Source organism: Pelobates fuscus, chromosome 7 (genome assembly GCF_036172605.1).
Source record: "Pelobates fuscus isolate aPelFus1 chromosome 7, aPelFus1.pri, whole genome shotgun sequence".
Lineage (NCBI taxonomy): Eukaryota > Metazoa > Chordata > Amphibia > Anura > Pelobatidae > Pelobates > Pelobates fuscus.
In genome coordinates this window covers 38069842-38094421 of record NC_086323.1, presented here as the reverse complement: position 1 = coordinate 38094421, position 24580 = coordinate 38069842, and the positions used below count along the sequence as shown (strand labels likewise).

Below are 24580 nucleotides of genomic sequence, written 5' to 3'. Positions count from 1 at the left end.
GAAAGCCTGTGTGCATCCAATGCTTTTATGAGAAGCATCTGATGGGATAGAAGTCAGCAGGATTGTAGACTTCACCGCAGGAGGAGTTTAGTCCCGTGCTTGATTACAGCTTTGTTTAATGGCCTTTTTTAGCCTTTTCTTTTCTATTTTTTTTCTCTCAGTTATATAAAACATTTCCAGTGTTGCTCACCTTCTTTCAAGACCCTGTGCCCGGTTCCCTCCTGGGAACGTTGTGCGTTGTGAAAGGTAGCTGGTAAAATCTGGTATTGAACTTTGAATTTGGAATTTACAGATTGAGAACCATTATTAGGACAGGACCCATGACATTTACCTAAGGCTCTGTGTATTTTTTAAGTTTGTATCTTGATCTAATTGACTGTTGGTTCGCTCAGACTTTATCTTGCTATTAATATTCTGACATTAACGCGGCTCCTCAAACTCTCTAGACGCCGAACTTTGATTTTCCAAAGAGCAATGGATATATTTAGTTTTATTAGGCTTTAGCTGTCTAAATATTTAGACACCAAATCAGCAATGATCAGAGATACTGAATTGACCTTGAGCAGCTATATCCTCTGCTCGGCTCTGCTTCCTACTGCTATAAATATTGCAGATAAATGGTCTGACCTACAATATGTAACATCGCAGGTACTAACTGGGAGTTTATTATTAATGTGTCATTTAATGCTGCTAAATGTACAGTCACACCAGCTCAAGCAAGAGCTGGTTCTGGAACCAGACATACCACTCAATCCCCACATCTTCGAAGTCTTCTAATATATCACTTGGGCAGAAATAGCTGGGGGTCGACCTTTCGTCTGCCATTGCTCTCGAAAGATTATGATTGTCTGATTAATACACAGCAATACAAGATTTATGTATATTAGCTTTGGCTTAGATTTGTCCCTATTACGTAGGCTTTGACGCTGAAGGTTTGTACTGCTGTTCCATTCATCTCATGAAGCAGAGATCTGGTCTTGATCCTGTAGTCGCTTGACTGTGACTAGTGGGGATTTGAGTCTTTATGCATAGGAACGATGTATGGGTATGATGAAGTATGTGGCTCTGGTAGACAGGAGATCTGCTGTAACAGAAGGTATGTTAAATCTACACTCAGGTTGTTTACAGAACACAACTACTGCAGTTGCTTAAAAAGTGTAGATAAGATGTTTCAATGACATACCTTTTATTTCAAATGGGACACATTCATTTCAGGGGCGTGAGTAGGGGTGTGGCCAAAGGTGGCGCCGGTCTGATAAATATTAGGTGACTTAATAAAAACGATTTATGCAATTCAAATTTAATTTAGCTTAGAACAAGAACAATACATCATATTTACACAGACTGATTTCTAAACACATTGTTGTTTAAAGACACATTACTGTAAGCGTTATTGCTGTGGAGCTCTGTTATACACTCAAAACACACTAACAATATGGAACTCCTGAAAAATAGGGACATTAGGATAAAAAAGAGGGACAGAGGGATTTGAGTCCAATATATGGACTGTTCCTACTAAATAGGGACGCTTGAGGTATGGAATTATACACTTCCTAGCAGCAGGCAGTGTGGGTCTAAAGGTGAGTTCTGGCTATTTTTCCCGAGGTATTGCAAATATTGGGTGATTTTACCAGTGTGTAAAGTCCTAATAAGTTTATTGTTCTGGACTCTGAGAGGTTGCGTGTGTGTGTGTGTGTATGTTTGTTTTTGTGTGTGTGTTCGTTCGTTCCCTCCCCTCAGGCAAACAGGGGCCTCATACACAGTTTGTAAAATAAGCCAAAAAAAGTCTTAAACATAATTTTGAAAGGGTACCATTGCGTGGGATTTGTGGTGCTAGTGGCAGCAGTAATATTTAGGATGCATGCTGGCCAGACTATGTCCTTGGGGAGGTCCTGCATTTTTCTGACAGTGTTGTAAGTGAAAAGCGTCTGAAAGGCGTTTTTACATATTCAGCAATGACGGAATACACCTGCTGGTTTCCCATTACAGTAAATGGCCCGTAACACATATATTAGTATAGTGTTGTAGGGTTTCCCTATCAGGCACTCGTAAGTCAGGTCCACGGGATACGAGGGATTTTTACTAAATCTGACTATGTTCTACTTCCTATCAATATGGAAACTCTGTTTGTCCAACTGTAAACTATATTTGAGAAATACATTTGCCAAGATGAAAATAACAGATGCGGTTTGTGGACAAATAAACTAGATTGCTTGCAGTTGTATAAACATAATGATGTTACAATATAGGTAAAGTTTTCTTTAAATTAATACTAGTAGCACTGGGCTCATTGCATTTCCAGTCCAAATATTCAGAATGTTAATCAGTTTAGGAAATATTTTACTTGGTCTTTTTTTCTGGTACCTTTCTGATTTATAGCAAAAATTAATCTAGATCCCTATCTCCTCTTACATTAAGGACTCTCCTTAAAGTTATTTTTTCTTTCCATATCTTTACCCTGGAATTTCTGATTTCACGTTTGTAAAGATGGATAGAGGATAGACTCAAAGATATCAGTAGATGCCAGTGCTTGTACTAAGCTCTGCACAGCTATAGACAAGATCTCAAGAAAAATCATTCATAAATTAAATGTGTTTGGAGACTTATCTGGCAAGCGGAATCAGGACACAATGAAAGAGCTTTATGTTGGAGGAGATAGGGGAGTTAGTACGGACCTTTTTAAATTGTGCTATAGTACTTTTCAAAAAGTAATCAGTTTCTGCAACCATCCCAATGGCACCAATAAAGACAAATTGAAACATGTACAAGATCCACACATAAATCCATGCATGACAATGTCTGTTTCAGGTGAACTATGAATGTATTAAGTGTTCTTACATAGCAAGACCACTTAATGTTATCTCACATTAAAAAAGTACCACCCCTCCAGGAACTAAATATAAAACGAAGTGATTATAAAAAACAGCATAAATGAACACCTAAGATTGCAGAACTAGAAAAACAGATAAATAATCAGCTACCAAATAGAACAGCCAATATGCTAGAACGATTCCAAGTCAAGTGGTATCTAAAAGGTAATAAACCAGAAGCATTGATGACCAATAAATTGAAAAAATACCAGAACAAAATAGTAATATATAAAATTAAGGAAAAAGAAACATGTAATGGCCACAGAAAAAATTGGAAGTGTATTTGAAAAATTCTAACAAGACTTATATAAGTTACCAGAAGAACATTATGGGAGGGAAGAAGAAATTGAGAAATTCTTCAAGGATATACAGATGTAAAAAACTCTGCCTGACCAGCTGAAGCTGCTTAACCCCTTAAGGACCAAACTTCTGGAATAAAAGGGAATCATGACATGTCACACATGTCATGTGTCCTTAAGGGGTTAATCAACCCATAACAGAAGTAGAGGTTAGTAAAGCAATAGAGAAGCTTAAAATAAAGACCGCTCCAGGCCCGAATGGCTTTACAAATACATTTTACAAATTAATGAAAGATTAGATAAAAGGAGAACTTACAAATATTTTTAACCACATAATGGGATCAGGAAGATGTGCTGGAGAGTTACTGAGAATGAATGTAGTCCATATACCAAAAGTGGACAAAGACCCTGAACTGATCAGCAATTATAGACCGATTTCGCTGACTAACAGAGATATCCTACTATCCTCTATTCTTGCTGAAAGGTTAAAGATCGTAATACTACAACTAATTAATAACGACCAAGTAGGATTTATACCAGGGAGGTCCCCAATTAATAACATAAGGAAAATAATAAACATACTAGAAGAAACAGAGACCACTGGAACCCAGCTCTTACTTTTATCAATAGACGCAGCAAAGGCGTTTGATAGGGTAGTATGGGGTTTTATGCATCTGACCTTAAAAAAACTTGGCATTAATGGTTGAATACTACAGGCTATATTCGCTTTCTACAACTCTCCATCAGCCAAAGTCATAGGGTCAGGATTTATGTCACAATACTTTAATATTAAAAATGGAACAAGACAAGGGTGTCCTCTTCCCCTTTACTATATATAATGGTGCTAGAACCTGTAACGATTTTAATAAGACAAAATCAGAGGCTTAAGGATCAGGTAGGACAATCGAAACTGTATATCTATGCAGACGATATTTTACTGATGATAGAAGTACCAGAAACATTGGTCCCAGAATTTCTGAAATAGATAGATAAATACTCTAAAACTTAGACAAATCACTTTTTATAGCTAACAAAATGAATAAAACGTCTACTGATTTTCTTGTAAAAAAAATGGGCTCCCGGGAAAAAAAGACAGGCTGAAATATTTGGGTATAACTATAACTTTGAATTTAAAAGATCTATTAGAAGCTAACTTTTTACCTTTATTAAAACAAACTAATAAAAACTTAAGGAATTGGAGAGGAATTGGTTTCTCATGGTCTGGTAGAATCAGTATATTAAAAGCATACATTTTACCAAAATGGCTGTACCTATGTAAAGTTTTCCCTCTTAAATTTCCAGAAAACTGGCTATCGTTATTACATTCAGCTTTTTCACCTGGGATGGTAAGAAAGCAAGGGTGAAAATGAAAAATGTAGCTAGGTCAAGAAAAGATGGAGGCCTAGGTTGCCCAGATATTTTGCAATGTTATCAGGCCAGTAGTTTATTTCATATAATGCTATCACAAAACACTGCAGCGGTTCATGAGACATGGTATTAAATGGAAAAAGCTAAAACAGGGATAAGGAATTTAAGTTCACTATTTTGGATTCTGAATCTTAATAGAAAACGTATTAATGAAACAAGAAGTAAATCGCAGATACTTAAAGAATTAACGGGCTGGTGGGTATAAATTCATAGCTGAGATAGGACCTTGAATAGAATTTTTAATACACTTCAATTTTCTATCAATTCAGATATGTTAGATAATATAAAAATAGATCCTTGGCAGACTGGCGGGATAAGCGTGCTTAGAGAGATAATAGGGGAACATCAAATTAAGTAATTTAATCAAATTAGAGAGGAATTTTCTATTTCAATTAATGAAATCTTTGGTTACTTGCGAATTAACCCCTTAAGAACACATGACGGAAATATGATTCCCCTTTTATTTCTGAAGTTGTGTCCTTAAGGGTTTGAAATATTTATGGAAGAATACCTCCTTAAAAGTAAAGAGAGAAAAGTAAGTAGTCTCATCCACCTCTTTGAACGTAAACATTTAAAAAATCTGTTGACAAAATGTATTAAGGTTATATATAAATGGAGACATGATAGACCTATCGGAAAGAACAAACGGAATGCTCAAAGAGCTGGAATGAACCAGACTGGTTGAGTATATTACTGGAAATAGAAGAAAATAGAAGAAAATAAATATAATTGTAATAGCTGTGTAATCAGGAAAGATAATAGTAATATAGATAAATAATAAAATCACATCTAACACAAAGTGCAATCTTGCCTTAGTGGCTCACCTCTATATATGCCTATAGATACCCTTATTCCTATTATGTACAACACATGCGACTGGCTAGTGACTTTATTGAGACTATATAAATGGTCAAGTCCAGTGGCTTATGAACATATTCGGTAGATAAATGTCATGCAGCTGACACGGGTATCCAGGATGTGGTCACTATATGTGCCCTAAGTAAATTAGGGAGTGCCTTGTGGCTACTGGTAGCACTAGCGTGATTAGTGGCCTGTATATATTCAGACTACATCACAGTAAATTACCCAGACCAACATTAAGGGATAGCATGTGAATATAACCTGTGGGTTAAATATCTAGCAACTGTAGAGGATTGATAGATCCCTCTCGAAGCTGGTGCTAGATAGTTGTAACTCTAATTATATATAAGTTACATATTATCAATACAAGGAACTATTCATCATGCATAATTAGGTCCCACAGAGGGTCAAAGGAAAATGCCCTAAACAGGCAAACCAACTGTGACCACCGGGCGAGAGAGAGAGGCGAAAAACGAAGATTAAGGTTCCTCTATGTGCAGAACCATACTTAGGATGTTGGTTACCTGCACATAGTGATAGATAGCCCTAGTGAGGAAAAGAGTGAGGAAAATGAGCCCAGATGAGCCCGACGCGCGTTTCGGTGCTGTGATGCACCTTCGTCAGGGGCTGACTGGAGACTGAGTCCCAGTCTCCTTTTACATGAATTTAGGTCCCAGTATCTCGAGCTCTGTCCAATCAGGGAGCTAGTGTCATGCGCATTCCGGCGCCTGGACGCCATGTGGTCATTATGCTAATCGTGGCAGCCAATCATAGTGTTGGTGCTGTGACGTGTCTCCGGGAGCTGTTTAACCAGCTGAGTGCTGAGAGAGTCCGTTCCCGTGCACGTCGTTGGATACAGTGTTAGCTGTGGAAGCTTAGCACAGCTGCTGTTACTAGGGACAATGTATCCAGTAGATTCAAGGCAGTCACGGCTTTTCTTAACCAGCTTAGTGCTGGGAGAGATCGAGTTCGTTCCCATGCACGTCGTTGGAAATAACGTTGGCTGTGAAAGCTTGATAAAGCTACTTTCACTAGGGATAATGTACCCAGTATTAGACTCATAACATCCACGGCTTTTCAGGGGTTCATGAGTTATCCCGATTGATATGTATCTATTCAGATTCCCAGTTAGGCGATAAACAGTCCATGGGATTTACGCATATATATGAATAGAGATTTTATTGTCGACCTTCTAGTATTGATGGAAGTGATGAGAATCACTCCTACATTGCAGTGCATGATCGATATAGGGAAAGTGACTCAAACCGAGCTTCTGATACCCCGCATTCGCATAGCTATAATTTAGCTCATATAGTGGCGTGCACCTAGGGATTAGGAGTATATGGCTTACTGGATAGTAGGTCTAGATCTTTAAGATCTATTTGATGTCCGCCGACAATGACAGACCCAAGACTGCTATGCAATATGTTTTAGATTCTTAGGGATAGTACGTAGATATCTAACTTATGGAGCCCTAGCCATAGCATGAATGACATGTATAAATATTCATAGCATAGTCAAGTTGTGGTTTAAATGAGGGGTGGAGCGGAATGCTAAGTATTGGGACAGATGGTCATTGGACCCAAAGAGATACGGTTTTAAAAAAGAAATAGAAAGAATTATTATATATACATATTTACAGAATGTACAGATTACACATAATACTTTAATATATTGTTGATATAGCTTGCTTGAACATGTATGGAATCTCACGACTAAGGCTACCCTAGAGGAGAATAAAACTCAGATCGTAGTGATTATAGTGGATACACTCAGAGTTTGCCTTGGATGCAAATAGGTAACAGACACAGAGTGTCTATTGAGAAAGAATAGCCACTCAACTCTAGTTGGTAGAAAAGTGATATTCAGTGTGTTCATATAAAGGAGGTATATATACCTTTAGACCTTTTAAAAAACGATTTCTCGAACATGTGAATTCGGTGAACCCCTCCAGACACATAGATACGGTCATCTCTAGACATCTCAAATTGAGACATGATGGTTCAGCACATGGCCTACGTTTTAATGGTATTGAAAAAATTAAACTAGGCCCTAGAAAGGGAGACATAGACAGTAAATTACTCCAAAGGGAGAGTTACTGGATCTTTACATTGAAAACCCTCTCCCCATTTGGTCTAAATGAAGGATTCTCATATACCTCTTTTATATGAACACACTGAATATCACTCCTCATTCGGTCTAAATGAAGGATTCTCATATACCTCTTTTATATGAACACACTGAACACACTGAATATCACTCCTCATTCGGTCTAAATGAAGGATTCTCATATACCTCCTCTATATGAACACACTGAATATCACTTTTCTACCAACTAGAGTTGAGTGGCTATTCTTTCTCAATAGACACTCTGTGTCTGTTACCTATTTGCATCCAAGGCAAACTCTGAGGGAAGGATTCTCATATACCTCCTTTATATGAACACACTGAATATCACTTTTCTACCAACTTACAGAATCTTACAGAAACACAATTTAAACTTTCAAATAGATGGTATTTAACACCGCAACGTTTAAAGAGAATTTACCCAGAGACATCGGATAGGTGCTGGTGAGATGTGATATTAACAAAGGCAACCTAATCCATATTTGGTGGCAATGCATACACATAAACAATTATTGGAAAGATATAATAAAAGTAATACTCCAAATAACTGGGATGAAATTAGGCTTTGAACCTGCAGTAATCTTATTCAATCTTGGATGGCCAATAATGAGAAAACAAGTATTAATGTTTATATTATACATTACAAACGCAGCCAAACTACTCTTAGCACAAAATTGGAAAACAAGAAAAATCCCAAGTATCAAAGAGGCAATATTATGAATTTGGGGAAAAGATAAATCCAGATAGAAGAGTGGGACATGTGGATAAACAAAAAGGAAACACTAATAGAATAGTTACACAAATATGTAAGAAAGCTTCCCAATTAATAACATAAAGAGACAAGAAGTTGACCCTGGAAAAAACAGGCAAAAAACAAAACAAAAAACCCAATAATAATAAAACAGTAAAGCAGATAGGATGGTGATCTCTCCAAGAGACAAACAAATAAAGAAGGATGGAAATAATGGAATGTGTAATAGGATCTAAAAGAAATGTTGGGGGGAGGGTACAGGATGGGGATAATTGTGAGTTAGATAAGGCTTAAATAATTTAGTTTTCTCCCTCTTGCTTCCTTTGTCTCTCCCTATCGATGAACTTTAATTAGGAAAGAAGCGAACCCAAATCACTGTTTGGGAAGCTCAATAAAGGGATGTCAAGCACGACACCCGGTAATTACCCATCATGGCTACATCCAAAATATTTTTCGTATTTAAACGCAACATTACCGCTTCTTTGGTTCTTATTACATTATACCTCCATGCATACCGCAGGACCGAGTTTTTAAAAAACAATAAAGATCAAATCTGTGAATTATAGAAACGGGCACTTCCAAAATAGCAACAAATCACTGAACATTGTAAAAACAAGTAAATAATTACAATACGCACACAGTGTCTAAATCACTGCTAGAAGTCTTATGGAGATGGATCCCATGATATTATGTTCAGCATAGAACACTCCCTGTCTAAGCATAAAGTGCTTTCCTTTGATAGATGAAGAAATCACACCCTCTCGTTGATATGTATCAGTAATTGTTTTTCTAATCTGATATGAATTCTCCTTATTTGTATTTTGTAGTGTGTAATTCTGGATTATCGATTTCACTATTCTTTTGCTGCACTATAGAGAGGCCCAGACAGTAGGTTTGAAATTATTTATTTATTTATTTTTAGAGAAAAAGATTGATTTTACAATTAAAAAAAGCTCTTTCAGCATCTCGTTGGCAGTTTGTCGGATCTGAAGATTATATCTGGAACTGATAAAATCTTTCTTTTTGGATAAATATGAGTAGGTACTGTGTATTAAATGATCCCACCTGCCTCTTAGGCAAGTTATATAACAATGATAAATATTTTTTCGTTTTAACCCTTTTCAATGTTTTGTCTTTTTTACATCAGCTCGATGTTTGATAATTATATTTTTCTCTTTTATGCTGAGCTAACTGATATAAGTTTCCAAATATGTGTTACAATCTTTGACTTGCAGAGAATTTAGGTGAATATTATCCAAAAACGGTTATGAAGCAAAGATTTGGGCATCTATGATTCTGAAAATTTGAAAATGCCAATTGTCACTTAAAGAACTTTAATCTCCTCAATCCACAAGTTCAATGCTTCTCAAAGAACATAAATGGATGCACTCCCAGCATCAGCATACTATGCATTATGACATTGATCATGAAAGCAATTATTGAATCTATTTTAATCTGAATCTGTGGAAACTGCAAACCGTAAACCTTGCTGTTTCTCAGAAATGGCACTGTTTTAATCTGCAATGCTGCAGGGTCAGCGTCTATGCACCAAAATGCATTAAGATGCAGTGCTTTTATAAACTTAAAAAGTCCCTTTAACCTAGAGATCTTGAAATTTTAAAAAGTATTTTTAGCCTGTTGTACCTGTACTTATACATGATGGCTGTATGATGTCTTTGGACACTTCACCCAGACCACTTCAATGAGATGTGTTAAGTGCCCATGTTCCCTTAACCCTGCATGTGAAAACATTGCAGTTTCAGAGAAGACAAACTTTCTTTCAGACAGCCAATCGAGGCTCTTCCTGTGTTGTCACAGAATTTAACTTTGTGAAACGACTTGAGATGTTGTCAAGCCTTGCATGAGGATGTCCTTTGTCTTCAAACCCTCATAGGAATGCATTGATTCAATGCTTTCCTATGGGGAAGCTCTAATGCGATTGCCGCTTATCGCATATTAGGTTGCAATATTGGCATGACGTTGCGGGAGGAGGAGATCGATCCGAGATGGAATCAAGGTGAGCTTCAAAGGTTTAACTCCCTTCGCTCATGTATGTTTGAGAAGGTTGGACCTAAAGTTAGGGTCAGGGGCATAATATAGCGTTAAGGAACAGTTTTGTATTCCTAACACTATTGTGTTCCTTTAGAAGTATTGTCTTGTCTTGATAGTAAACAGTGAACAAATGTAATTTTGGCCATGTAATCAACAAGCTACTGACACCTTTAGGTTGGGGTAGATGTGCACCCTTAAAATATGGTTGACTGCTACTACTCTACTGGTAGTTGATTCTGTCCATCTGGTATTAGACTTTCTGTAGTTGATGCTATCCATGTATTGGATTTTCTGGAGATGGTTCTGTCTATATGATATTGGGAGAATAATTCATTTCCTTCTATATTGTTTTCTCTTTGGAAAACTTTAAATAAAAATTACACAAAAGTAAATAATAGATAAAATATATATGTTTTTACAAAAACATACCAAAACAGGCAGTTTTAGAGGAAAACAAAACAAGGCAAAATACAATTATACAAAGAAAAATGTAATTCCGTGAGTTAAGGACTTTTTTTTTTCTTCCAATTTTCCTAAAATCAGATGTTTTTTTTTTATCATTTTTTTTTTTTATGTTTGTTTTAATTCAATTTTTTTTTTATTTCCATCATTTATTGTGTGACTGCACACAGACAATATGAAAAGATAATAATTGAGAGGATTAGGTGTCACATTCATGAAAATGAAAAACCCTCCACCTCCAATCAATCTCAATTTGTCCGTAATGCTATTATGGTCTTTAATATTAGCTTTAGAGATGTCCCAAACAGTTCGCCGGGAACTGTTCGCTGGCGAACATAGCTTGTTCGCGGTCGCTGAGGCGGGCCTACATATGCGATGTTCGGTCCGCCCCCTATTCGTCATGGAGGTGGGAGGGTCTGGGAGGGAGGGTCTGCTGCTGATTGGCTGGAATGTGTCTGCTGACTGTGAGGTACAGGGTCAAATGATGACGAATAGGGGGCGGACCGAACATCGCATATGTTCGCCGCCGCGGCGACCGCGAACAAGCTATGTTCGCCGGCAAATAGTTCCTGGCGAACTGTTTGGGACATCTCTAATTAGCTTTAATAGGAAGAGATAAACGTATGATGGTGTCTGTGTTCGTATAATATAAATATGGGCTTAGACTGGCCTGATACTTATTATTACAAGTTCAAGAAACGGAAGGACATTTTATAACTGAATACAGGCTCAATAAATATAGAAATATCAGATGGGGTATATGCCTGGATTTTAATTATATTCATATTTTTTCTTTTAATACAATGTGGGAAGATATTTACTTACTTTACTTTCTGGCTCATAAGCATGTGATTACTGACCATGAGATACTACTGAACCAAAAACGTACCACTTAATCACTTGCCTATGGATGGGTGATTGAGAAGTAACCTTTCCAAATCAGCTTCTTTATCCTTAGGTTCTTACAAACAGACCAGCCTTCAAAAACTCTTCCCACTACAATGGCAAAACAATCATATTATATGTCAGTGGGTTTTACACCCTAAACACAAATAACCTTTACTCTTGTATTATATCTGACTATTTTGCATATAGATAATACATGCACAGTTGGAAAACTCTCTCCAACTTTTCTTCCAAAAATCCTAGATCCTTGTAAATTCCCAATCATAGTCTTATCTAAGGATACAATATGCCTCAATTCTCGAATTTCCTATTTTATTTGGAATTCTGGAAAGCTAGGGTCTCCTTTCATCTTCTCTAAAACCTAGACTTAACGTGGGGTTTTAACACTGTAGCGACCGGTTACCTCCACTAATTCCCTTCCTTCAGCCATGCAGAAACCCCTGAGCATGCAACGAGACCCATTTCCCCTCCTCCAGTAACCGGACAACACAGAGTTCTGAAGGTACAAAACCTTTTTTACAAAATTTTATTGGCCACACATGATTTTTATGCATAACCCCATGCAAGGGGTCTACCACACAACCATACAGGGTCACATCCCAGGATCCTCCCCCTCCCTGGGGTCCGTGCACAGGAAGGGACTCCATTCCCTTTGTCCCCAAAGCCCGCCACTAAAACCACAGGGTTTCCCACACCAACCGCCAGGGGTCTTCTTCCCAGGAGCCTCTGTGCCTGGGAGTCCAGGCACCGTAAAAGGGACCGCCCCTTTGTCTCTCAGGCACAGAAAAGCCTGCCAACCTATCCAGTGCCCCAGAAGTGTCCACACCAACCTCATGGACTCCGGTGCCTTCCTCGACCAGTCTCCGCCCACGACATCCCTGTGTGAAACCCTGCAAGGGAAGCGTCTCTTTTCGGGGTACGAATGCTCCCCCTGGACGGCGTTCGTCTGTACGAAATAGTGCATTCATTAATGACTTCCCTTGCAGTTTCACACTTATGTTGCGATCATGAACGTTCTGATTGATTAGTGTGAACTTTCTAATGGGGCATCGGGGAGGTTCTCGTTCGGGAGACGAACGAGTCGGGAAACAATCCACAAATTCTCGCCCTGGTGGCTAGGTATTCTGACACCAACCCTTAAAAGACACTTAACACTTTTCAGACAGTAGTTCAGATAGCATCTATCAGGAAATCTGCCGTGCCTAATTGGAAATGGCCCAAAGCATACCAAGTAGTGTCTATGATTGGATAAGATGACATAGCAAAATGTTTAGCAAATCTATATTAGGTCTCTTGATGCACAGGTGAAAGGAACATTCAAAAATGGCAAACACTACTTGGTATCTTTACAGTGTCCTAGAAGGGGAAACCACCAATTGTATATATGTATTCAGCGTATATAACTTTAAGAGCAAGCCGAGGAGGAGGGGAATTCTATATGTATAAAAATAAAAAGAATATTCTGTGACTCAGTAAATTGTTTGAGATAAAAATATATAGTGGTGTTGATCTGAACATTTAAAAAAAAAAAAAAAATTCTATAACTAATCACTTTTGTTTTCAGTTTTATAGAATCAAATGTGCAATAGCCCAAACTTTTTCTAATAACTCGCACACACATTATTGATTATTAAAGTAACATATTTTTTATTTCTTTTTGTCTCATGATTTATTTTTGTAAGTCGTATAATCCATTTCTCTCCTGAAAGGTTTGTGTTCTGAATCACCAAAATGGTTTTATTAGTGATAAATGTTCTTGTTTTTGCAAAAGTGCTACACTCAAAATCCTCTTTTGAGCCAAATTGGGATTGGTAAAGTAGATTTTCTAGTTCACAAAGTTTTTAGTGTTTTTGTGTTTTTTTTTCCCTTTTCTTTGTAAAATATATGTCTGTAACGTGCCTTAATATTGGAATATTCTTACTTTTTTTCTAAAATATCATTATTTTGTACACCATTATTTTTTAATACTACATTAGTGGACAGAATAATATTTGGTGCAGGAGGAACCAAACTAAACCAACAGGGGCCATTTAAACACTCCAGCCTTTGGAAAAATGCAGTGTTCAGACCACACCAGAAATGCCATCAAGCCGCATCTCTGTTAACTCAAAATGGCTCCATCCACACAGACCAGTAAAACATTGAAAATAAAAAAGAAAACTGTAATTTAATTATCGTACAATCCTTCAGTTAAAAAGCAATTCTATACATTTAGAAATACAATACAATTTTGAATGAGTTTTAAAAATCCCCTTAAACTTTGAAGTGGACTTGTCATCCATTGGAACTCTAAATCACATAGAATTGCATCTCCCATAATGCTTTTTTGAGCTATGACAAAATGGGAGATGGCGTGCATCAATAGGCAGACATCTATTTGTTGGTAATTTCTCCAAAATAGAATCTGGTGTGATGTACATGCTATGCTAGACACAGTGCACTCTAAACTATAGCCTTTCTTTTATGCTTGTTACTGACTGCGCAAAATGCATCGGGGAATTGCCAATGGTGCATTGTTAGTGAACGCATCACCCAATCACGGATTTATTTTTACCAATATATTAAGTAGTATATCTACAAAGCCCTCATTAAACTTAAAGAAAACTGTAAGCAATAATATCCTGTTGGGGGTCACGTTTTTTTTTTTTTTTTTTTATCTGGAAAAATATATCCATTGTAAAAAGAACTGCATGATGTTAAAAAAAAATTAAAACAAAAATGAAAATAAAAATAAAACTTTTAATCTATTTGATGTTATACTATGATTATATAAAGCATTGAATGTTTTCACCCTAGTCTGATGAGCAATTATCCCGCACCTTATCTATAATATGAGATAGATTAGTAAAACTCTGCTTTCTGATTGGTTATCCTCAGTGGCGATCTAGCACAGTATGCGGTATTGTCACGGTCTGTTAACGAGCAGACATAGCGATCGTGCGAAGACAGAATTAATCGCCTGCAGATTTAACTCTATCGGGGGAAGCTCACCTTAATACCCTATTTATTTCCGAACAACACTTATCGTAATTCACAGTGCAGGATTAGCATGACAATAAGTGCCATTTCCAATTGTCCAAGGATGTTGGAACCCAGTATATGGAAATATAATGCAATGTAGAATGAGATATAAATAAATTCCTTTTCCCTGGATGAGTTTTTCAAGAGGCAGTACTGCCTTAATGTATATAAAACTAGTCTAGGAATGTTTGCAAACATACGTGATTTGCATGTTGTGCCTTGTATTACAGCAAGGCACCTTACATTTTAGTAAGGCAGGAGTGAAAATATGATGTAATTATCACAGCTTTATTCTGATTGGCTACTTGGTGTTTTCAGTCAATCAGAATGCAGCAAAACTCAAACCAGGTTTATGTTTTTGTGACATTAATTTTATTATCATGGTTCATCTTTAACTGTTTTAGATCTTCTCTAAATGCTTTTTTTTTATTATTTTGTTGCTTACAATCACTTAAAAAGACAGTGATAAAAGTATGAAATACATGCTTGTAAAAAAAAAATGTTTTTCAATCTTTGTAGTACGAACAACAGAACAAATAACAATATGTTCACTACGTGTCTGTAGTTGCTGAACATCACAGCATGCCAAGCAAAATACTTTAATTTGTCAAGATAATATAGCATTGGCTAACGTTGCTTTTTCAGTTACAGGCAATTAGTATATGCTGTATTTTTACATTATAACATGCAAAGCCAACAAATAATCGAATGGCAAGAGAATGCCATAGGTATCATAGACACACATAGCAAATCAAAAAATATTGAAAAATGTTATAGAATAAAAAAAACACAATAAGAAGATAACAACAAACTCATGATGGTGGAAGATGGTATCTTCCTGACCCTTTTTTTTTTTTTTTTTTTTTAATTAAAGGAAAACTATAGTCACCTAAATTACTTTAGCTAAATAAAGCAGTTTTAGTGTATAGATCATTCCCTGCAATTTCACTGCTCAATTCACTGTCATTTAGGAGTTAAATCACTTTGTTTCTGTTTATGCAGCCCTAGCCACACCTCCCCTGGCTATGATTGACAGAGCCTGCATGAAAAAAAACAACTGGTTTCACTTTCAAACAGATGTAATTTACCTTAAATAATTGTATCTCAATCTCTAAATTGAACTTTAATCACATACAGGAGGCTCTTGTAGGGTCTAGCAAGCTATTAACATAGCAGGGGATAAGAAAATCTTAATTAAACAGAACTTGCAATAAAGAAAGACTTAATAGGGCTCTCTTTACAGGAAGTGTTTATGGAAGGCTGTGCAAGTCACATGCAGGGAGGTGTGACTAGGGTTCATAAACAAAGGGATTTAACTCCTAAATGGCAGAGGATTGAGCAGTGAGGCTGCAGGGGCATGTTCTATACACCAAAACTGCTTCATTAAGCTAAAGTTGTTCAGGTGACTATAGTGTCCCTTTAAAGATTTTCCTTTCCGTTGCTTTGTATCACAGGAACATTTCAGAATGCACTGGTTTAGTGCTCAGTGTATTAGCCCCTATGATGGCTGATAATCATTCCATGTGCTGAGCATGTAAACAGATGTGTTGATAGGGATTGTTTGCAGTGAGGGCAGGGTATGTCTGGAATACACATTTAATGTGGGCATCCATGAAGCCACTATCATCAAAAAAGGCCTTTTTTGGCCAAGTTTAAGAGGCTTTAGGAGACCAGGTATGAGAGGTGGAGATAACACAAATAAAGTCATGGATAATAGGGAAAGAGAGGGTAGTTGTTGGGATAGAGAATAGACAGAGATAATCTTCATCACATTGCAAGTTTGTAAAGGACCTGCCTTTAAAAGCTCTGCCCAGTGACTGCCAGTCATTAAAAATAACAATGAAGATTCTGGTCATCTTAATGTGCACAGACCCTGGTTCGGCCAACAGCAATACAGAAAAATTGAAATGTCCAGCACAAGGCCTCACAGATCCTTTATTTAAGGTGCCCCAAAAAATTGAGAAGTTTCAGCCACGCAGGGCCTTACTGACCAGTGGCTGACCATGACTTGAAGCAGCTCTACCTATTGGGTTTATGGTTAGAACAGATAATGATTTACTACTTTAAGAATGACGTACAAAGAAAGCATTCATGTGAACTTTATATTGCAAAAAGGAAACATTAATTTGGGGAAAAGGCTAACTTTTGCTAAAATATTTATTTCCCTTTTTTTTTTTAATTTTCTTTTATTTGGAAAAATATTAAAATTGTGCATAGACTCTGGAGAATGCTCCTAATCTCATATCCAACACTATAGTGTAAAACGCTGGGAATGCTGCCCAGCATCATTTCGCATCCTCCATAAGAATGAATATTTATGGGGAACACTGAGCTTTTTTGTCATTACCTTAAGCTCATGCTGTCTTAAGCTAATGAGTGCAGAGGCAGCCGGTGCTGCTGTGATGGATTGCGTTTGCCGCCACCACCACCGGCTCAAACAACTACAAACATTGGCTAGATAGACATTGGCTATAAATGTGCAAATAAAAAAATAAAAAATAAAAACTTTCCATTAACCATTACAGCAGTCTTAATTCAGAATTACAATGAGGGTTATTTATAAAATGTAGTTATAGTGCATAGCGGTAAACGTGACACAAGTCACATGAACATTCCAATGGTTTCCATGGAGATTTTTCCACTCTTTTTATTTTTTGGCCCCAGAATTGGTCTTTCTAAAATAGTTGCCATTGTGTCATTAGTTCTTTAAACAATCCCCGCAATCCTAATATAAACGTTCAGTGTAACACTTTGCAGGAGAAATGTTGATTTATTCTTTTGATAGTGTGCCTTTGTGTACTCCTGTAAAGGATAAGAGGAAATGACATTTATGCGGCAGGTGCAAGGATAGCGATCTGTAATATTCTTTGTGCGAACAATGCTCTGTTATATACTGTGCAATTATAGTATTGTGTGAGTACTGTACCCATGTTATAATCTGTTTTCAATGATTTTCTTGTTTTTTTTTACAGAGATAACGCTGGAAGGATTATGGCCTTAACTTAAAGGGACACTATAGTCACCTGAACAACTTTAGCTTAATGAAGCAGTTTTTGTGTATAGAACATGCTCCTGCAGCCTCACTGCTCAATCCTCTGCCATTTAGGAGGTAAATCCCTTTGTTTATGAGCCATAGTCACACCTCCCTGCATGTGACTTGCACAGCCTTCCATAAACACTTCCTGTAAAGAGAGCCCTATTTAGGCTTTCTTTATTGCAAGTTCTGTTTAATTAAGATTTTCTTATCCCCTGCTATGTTAATAGCTTGCTAGACCCTGCAAGAGCCTCCTGTATGTGATTTAAGTTCAATTTAGAGATTGAGATACAATTATTTAAGGTAAATTACATCTGTTTGAAAGTGAAACCAGTTTTTTTTTCATGCAGGCTCTGTCAATCATAGCCAGGGGAGGTGTGGCTAGGGCTGCATAAACAGAAACAAAGTGATTTAACTCCTAAATGACAGTGAATTGAGCAGTGAAATTGCAGGGGAATGATCTATACACTAAAACTGCTTTATTTAGCTAAAGTAATTTAGGTGACTATAGTGTTCCTTTAATATTTTTGGATACATTTTTTTTTTGTAATGATTTAATATTTAGAAAAATATTTGAGCATTTTATAAATATCTTTTTACTGATGGTTATTTTTCAGTTTTCAAAGTTCTCTGAATTCAAAGTGGCAGGATTTGATTTTTGGACAGATATTTTACTGCCATATCATCGCATTCCCTGAAACGCATTTAATTACATATTCTTTCATTTCCCTGAATTAAAAAAAAATACATACATAGATTATTGGATTCTTCCAATTAATCCAACCTTTAAAAAGTGGGGAAGTACTTTATATATCGCATGTCAGTTTCTGCGGTTTCCATTGAATAACGCAACAAATGTACAGCAAAACATCGCAAAGTAATATAAATTAGATCACATACATCATGCAAATGTGTTGATAGCGACCGAGTCATCGAGAGATGAGACTTTGTTACAGGTTTAATTCCTGGCATGGTAAACACATCCCAAATTCATCCATCCAGAGTCAATGCAATGAGTGTTATTGAGTTTGGAAATAACATCTAGACATAATTGGATGCTATATGTACTTGGCAGGATCTATGATATTGTGATTCCACACCATAACCATTTTTATGTTAAAATAAATAAATAAAAAAAATACTAACAGAAGTTTTTCTTTTCTTTTTTTTTTTTCCAGAAACCAAAACTGAAAGAATGGCACCCTCCCGGGGGATTTATTATTGGATTGTGGGCATTGATTCTTTTGATTTTCTTCAAAACGTATGGCCTGAAGCACATGAAACATGTTTTTTAAGCACTGAGATTTATGACACAACTTCTGTACTACTGACGGCGGGAATTGTTCTGTGCCGATGGCGCGAGGAATATCACCCGTCTTAACAGATGTTCAGATGCCACTGTTTGTTTCGACAAATCGGACTTATATCATACTGAAATCTGTAATAACAGCCAATAAAACCTATTTAAGGCTATTATGCGTTTTGAAATGTGGTCTCTGGTCTTCAAACACTGTAGAATTCTGAAACATTTTTTTTCCTAACAGGATTCTGCTCGTGCATAAACTGCCTTGAAAAAAAATAATCCAAACACGCCAGCCAGGTTTCATATAGTGTAAAAAGGGTTGTCTGTCTTTTATTTCCATGGCCTTGTGAACTCATGGCATCGTATATTGAGAGCTTAGTCAGCAGAAACAAAAATAGAGATATTGATTTATCACTCTAAGTACAGTGTTTCAGATCAGTCCAATACCTCAGTTAATTTTGTAAATAGAAAGTTGTGCGCAATTAGAATTTAAAGCAAGATTTAGCATTCTGTGAAAACAAACCTCCTTTGATTTATTTGCCGTTCATCAAACCAGAATGTCCACTACGTTTTGCCTGATCAAGCGTTTTTATTGCTCCTGTTTGCATTTATTGTTATGCAGTTATGTGGAAATATGAGGTTCCCAGTGCAAAGTGTGCACTTTGTACAAATACCAGGTGAATTTATATGCTTAATAAGCAGAGAACTGCAGAAGGACATAGCCGAAGGGCAGCAATATCCCGGCCAATGTCTCACTTGGGTAACTCTCCATCTTCACAAAGTGCTCAATATGGGGTTATATTGTTTGCCTGTATGTGGGTGGTGAAATAAGACCAGTAGTGCAGCGCAATTTTTATGGCTACAATTTATTCCCACATTGGAAGTGGCTACGTTTAATGATTAGCTATTTAATTACTGTTATCTTAACACCTAGATTGTATACACACCCAGAGACATTTTATTTCAAAGCATTAAAGTGAAATGTTGTGTCTCTAGATCCCTTTACTGAGACTGATGTTGGCTGAGGAAACTATTTTAAGTCTCCAAGAGTTGTTAGCCATATGCAAGTTGGAGGGGGAAGGGGTGGTGAAGTGTATGTGTTTCCCTTGATCACTCTGTTTGGGACACGATCTGTATCTACTATGTATTTTCACTGCTTAAAAATATATGTATACGTCTCTCTCTCTCTCTCTCTCTCTCTAGATATATATATATATAGTGTGTGTGTGTGTATGAGTAGATGTACACATTTTATCAAATTATATATTTGAATGTGTGTCTATTTCTGTTTTATTCAACTATCAAAGCACAACAGTACAGCTGTGTGTCTGTGTAATGGATAAAATCTGTTGGCAGTAAGAGAGGGTGGTTAAAAAATAATTGTCATTGATGAAGACCAAAGGGCATCCAGAATCAGCCGAAACCATAGTGTTTGGCAAAAATGGCCAATGTATTTCTTCATGAGAAGTTGGTGGGCTGGTCCAGTTGAGGTAGGTAAAATGATGCCCATTTGAACAGCAGTTGCAAATAACTACTCTGCATAGTAAACTTCCACTGACGGTAAAGAAAGCACACAAAACGGTGCAGGTAATTTGGTAACTTTTTGTTAAATAGTTTGTGACCTTTTTTTGTAATGTGTCTAATAGAGGAAAACATGTTAATAGTCTACAACTGTGGTTATACCATTGGGACACGTCAAAGTGTTTTTGACATGCTAACTCTAGCTAGGCACAGTGCAGACACCAGCAGGGGGCAGGATTATCCAAGTAATCTTACAAACCTTTTGTGAAGATCCCACAGCCGGCCAGATCACCATCACCTAGAAGTATGTAGGTGGTCTGTTCAGGATGTTCTTTAGACACAAATCTTTCAATACTCCTTCTCAGTGCAATGCACTGGGTATAGAATAAGCATAGCTACACACAGTCTCATTAGAGTTGACTCCTTTACAATATGTTGAGTTGTTACATGGTGACTTGTAGTCAATGCCACCTCTCATCATTCTACGGATGCACATCAGCATGTGTCTACGTAATCAAAGACGCAGAATGGGAGCGGAGCCTAACCGCCAAGCTGGAAACACACACGGAATACCAGCTCCTGCCAAAAGCAACTTAATCAGGGCTAAAAAACCCGCAACTCGGAGTGAAAACCGGCAGGAAGGCAAGAGAGACAACGGGGAAACCCGGGAGAATCGACCGACACCAAACATGCGACACTTACTGCCCGGGAACCCGCAACAGCAAATGGGGCCTATCCGGGACCGAGCCAGAGAGAGACAGCCGCTCTCCACGACGGCAAAGCCTCGAGTGAACCCTACAGCACGCTCATCGCCTACCTCCCCTCCCCCCATGGACCGGCGGGGGTTATCCCGGTCCTCATTGCATGCTCGGGGCAGCCAACTTGAAGCGAAAGACAAGCATGATCCCAAACACCAGACATACAACCCGCCACATGGCGCTCCAAAGATGGCGTCCGATAGAGCACGGAACAAGCTGGGCATACTGCCAACAAATGAACCACAACCAGATCTCTCGCAGCGACTGGAGGCGATTTTTAACCGCTTCTGGGAGGCACTGAGGGAGAGGCAACTAGCAGCCAGAAGCGACCGGCCTGTCACACAGACAGCAACTAACCGGAACCGCAGGCGGCGAGAGGTGAGGGGGAAACCCTCAGGCGCAAACCTACAATGGCAGTCTACCCACACTCCCCCTGGCCCACCAGAGCCGCAGACCTCAAGGCTGAAAGCCCGAAAGCCTCAAACAGCAAAAGGGATCTCACCAGCAGTGCCACCACAAGGCTTACCACGCCAGGGGACGACCCCCAGGCCGAAAGGCCCTGGCAGACGGCACCGGAGAAAGCGACATATCATGCCTACTACCCGCCAACATGGAGCACAGGAGGGTATCCCACACATGCGACAGACGCAACAGTGGCAGGACCACGCCGGAATACGCCATACAACCAAGGTACAAAGGGGAACCCCTCCGGCGAAAGCCCTTACCCTGCGACCCTCAGTGCCCAGGGGTAGTACGCAGCGATCATCCTGGCCGCGGGGCTCAGTATACCGACGGGCGGGCATAGGTTAACAATGCCGCAACCCCAAGGACTCACAAGCCGTCCACCTCACCCAATTTACACACAAAATGGACGCTATCCTGACTCCTCTCTTCCTCAATGTTATGTGTATTGCAACAGTCCATTCTCGCCAACAGAAATGTATAGACATCTCTTCTACAACCTACTGTATATTTTATTGTATGTTCTTTCTCTCATCTCTATCCTAAATAACACTCAAACGCACATGTAGAGAGACGGATCACTGCACCACAAGAAAAAAATTTATGTACATGTACACACCACGAGCGTCACATATACACATGCAGGACGACATGCCCCTAGGTTCACACACGCTTCCCACACTTGCACTATACATTGCAGTGCGCATAGGCCATGATCCCAATTTAGCCTGCTGCCTGCCTGGCAACTTACATGTTCAACTCCTACGTCTGTTCCTTCCCCTTCTTGCCTTATGTGCATAATCTGTGATGCCCAGACTAGCTTAACCCCTTAAGGACACATGACATGTGTGACATGTCATGATTCCCTTTTATTCCAGAAGTTTAGTCCTTAAGGGGTTAACCACTGTTAAATTAATTAACATGCAACACAACTCTTACAATCTGAAAGTTTAAGCTACCAATACACTCCTTGTAAAGTTACAGAATGTTCTAACTAGCTTGATGTCTCTTGATTTCAAACAAAAAAATGTGCTGATAATGATTGCCATGATTATTGATAACCTTGTTTTATTCCTTCAGCCTGTATTTGCTGTTGTGGCAATATAAGCTTGTTTTGTCATTCTAAGCACAATAAAAATAAAGAATTAAAAAAAAAAAAAAAGACGCAGAATACTTTATATAGATGCAAAATGTACGCTTTTTCCCCCCAACCATAAACCCCATCTTTCTCCCCATTATACAATGCTTTCCTATGGGGTTTTGGGTGATGCTGGACATCCCCATGCATAGTGTGAGCACGTCCAGCATCAGACGACCAAAAGTCCCTCTAGACAGCCACTAGAAATGGAGTTAAAACTGCAATAATTAGCTTTTTAAAAACGTCAATAATTAGCTTTTCAGGGTTAAGGGACCTTTGACGGTGCACCCACACCACTTTAATGAGCTTAAGTGGTCTGGTTGCCTATAGTGTCCCTTTAAGAAACAGACAAAAAATAAGTAAGTTTTACAAGACTACTAAAAATCATGTATCTCAGCAAACAAATATGGAGGATTCACTTACACCAAATGGCCATAATGTGTTAAGCCCACCACTAGATCACAGTACCCCAATATCGGTAATCCATACACTCATTTTAACATGGGAGGTGAACATGTTAACTACACTGCCTGCTGTAGGTAGTCTAGTCAACATGTTTGTGTGGTCACCTCCAAATGGGCCCCTATAGTGGAGAGTGCTGTGTTCAGCCCAAAAGGAATCTGCTCTGGATTCCAAATATACACAGAACAAAATGGAATGGGTGGGGGCGTACACCCAGAACATGCATTTCTTTGCAGTGGTGCTGCCGTAAAGACCAAATATGTAACATCAACAGTATGTCACTGCTTCCAAAGCGAATGGTTCTGCATTTGTGAGGATGGCAGGAAGAGAAGTTGAAGCGTTGCCAAGGCAACTGCACTTAAGTGTTAAACCGTTCAAAAAGGTAAGAATGCGCCAGTGGACTCCAAAGTACAGTAACTACTTGAATGGCGTGAAGTGGTTTTGGTGCTCAGGTGTCTTTTAAAATGGCTGCATCAGAGGAAGGGAAAGTAATGAAATACACAGAAAAAATATGTATTCACTTATATGTATATCACAGAATAAAACACACACATGCTGTAATACTTGTGTTGTTTTATATTGTAAAAATCCTAAAATGACAGTTTTCCTTTAAAGAAACCGAAGGCGTTTAAAAAAATGTGCATCTATTCCCAGCAGTGTTGTAAGGGGAATGTCTGCCTTGTATGTTTGTGCCATTCGCAGCCTCTTTTACTACATGGTCTTGACTATAACCACAAATATCCAAATGAACATGACATTTCAATAAGTACTCCTGCAGGTGAAGGGTAAATAAACTATATTACACTTAACAAAATGCGTACTGTTAAAATACTTAAAAAAACGATAAACAGTAATTATTCTATTTAACAGGCAACCTTGCAAGAAATATTTACATTTTCTGCATTTCTTTTATAGTTCGCTTAGCTCAGCAAAGAGCCTGGAGTTTTGAAAAAATAAATAAAAAAGGTAGTTTTCACTACTGATATATATGCAGCGAAAATTTTACTTTTCGCGAATAAATTCCCAATAATTTCGGTTATCGATTTGTATTACATATAGGTTCTGTGCTGCATAGAACAGCTTGGCATATGTTTGATACATTCAATAGTGCAAATTGTATGTTTT

The 24580-nt window shown here is 38.0% G+C and overlaps 1 protein-coding gene across 1 annotated transcript in view; it reads left to right on the top strand.

Annotated features, from left to right (window-relative positions):
* The window catches only part of PIGK (phosphatidylinositol glycan anchor biosynthesis class K), a 123854-nt gene extending 104570 nt beyond the window's left edge, over positions 1–19284 (top strand). Inside the window, exon 11 of the mRNA XM_063427945.1 lies at positions 18990–19284. Within this exon, the coding sequence (XP_063284015.1) occupies positions 18990–19106 (117 nt within the window). The 3' untranslated portion in view covers positions 19107–19284. The remainder of the gene's footprint in view (positions 1–18989) is intronic.
* The last annotated feature ends 5296 nt before the right edge of the window (positions 19285–24580 follow it).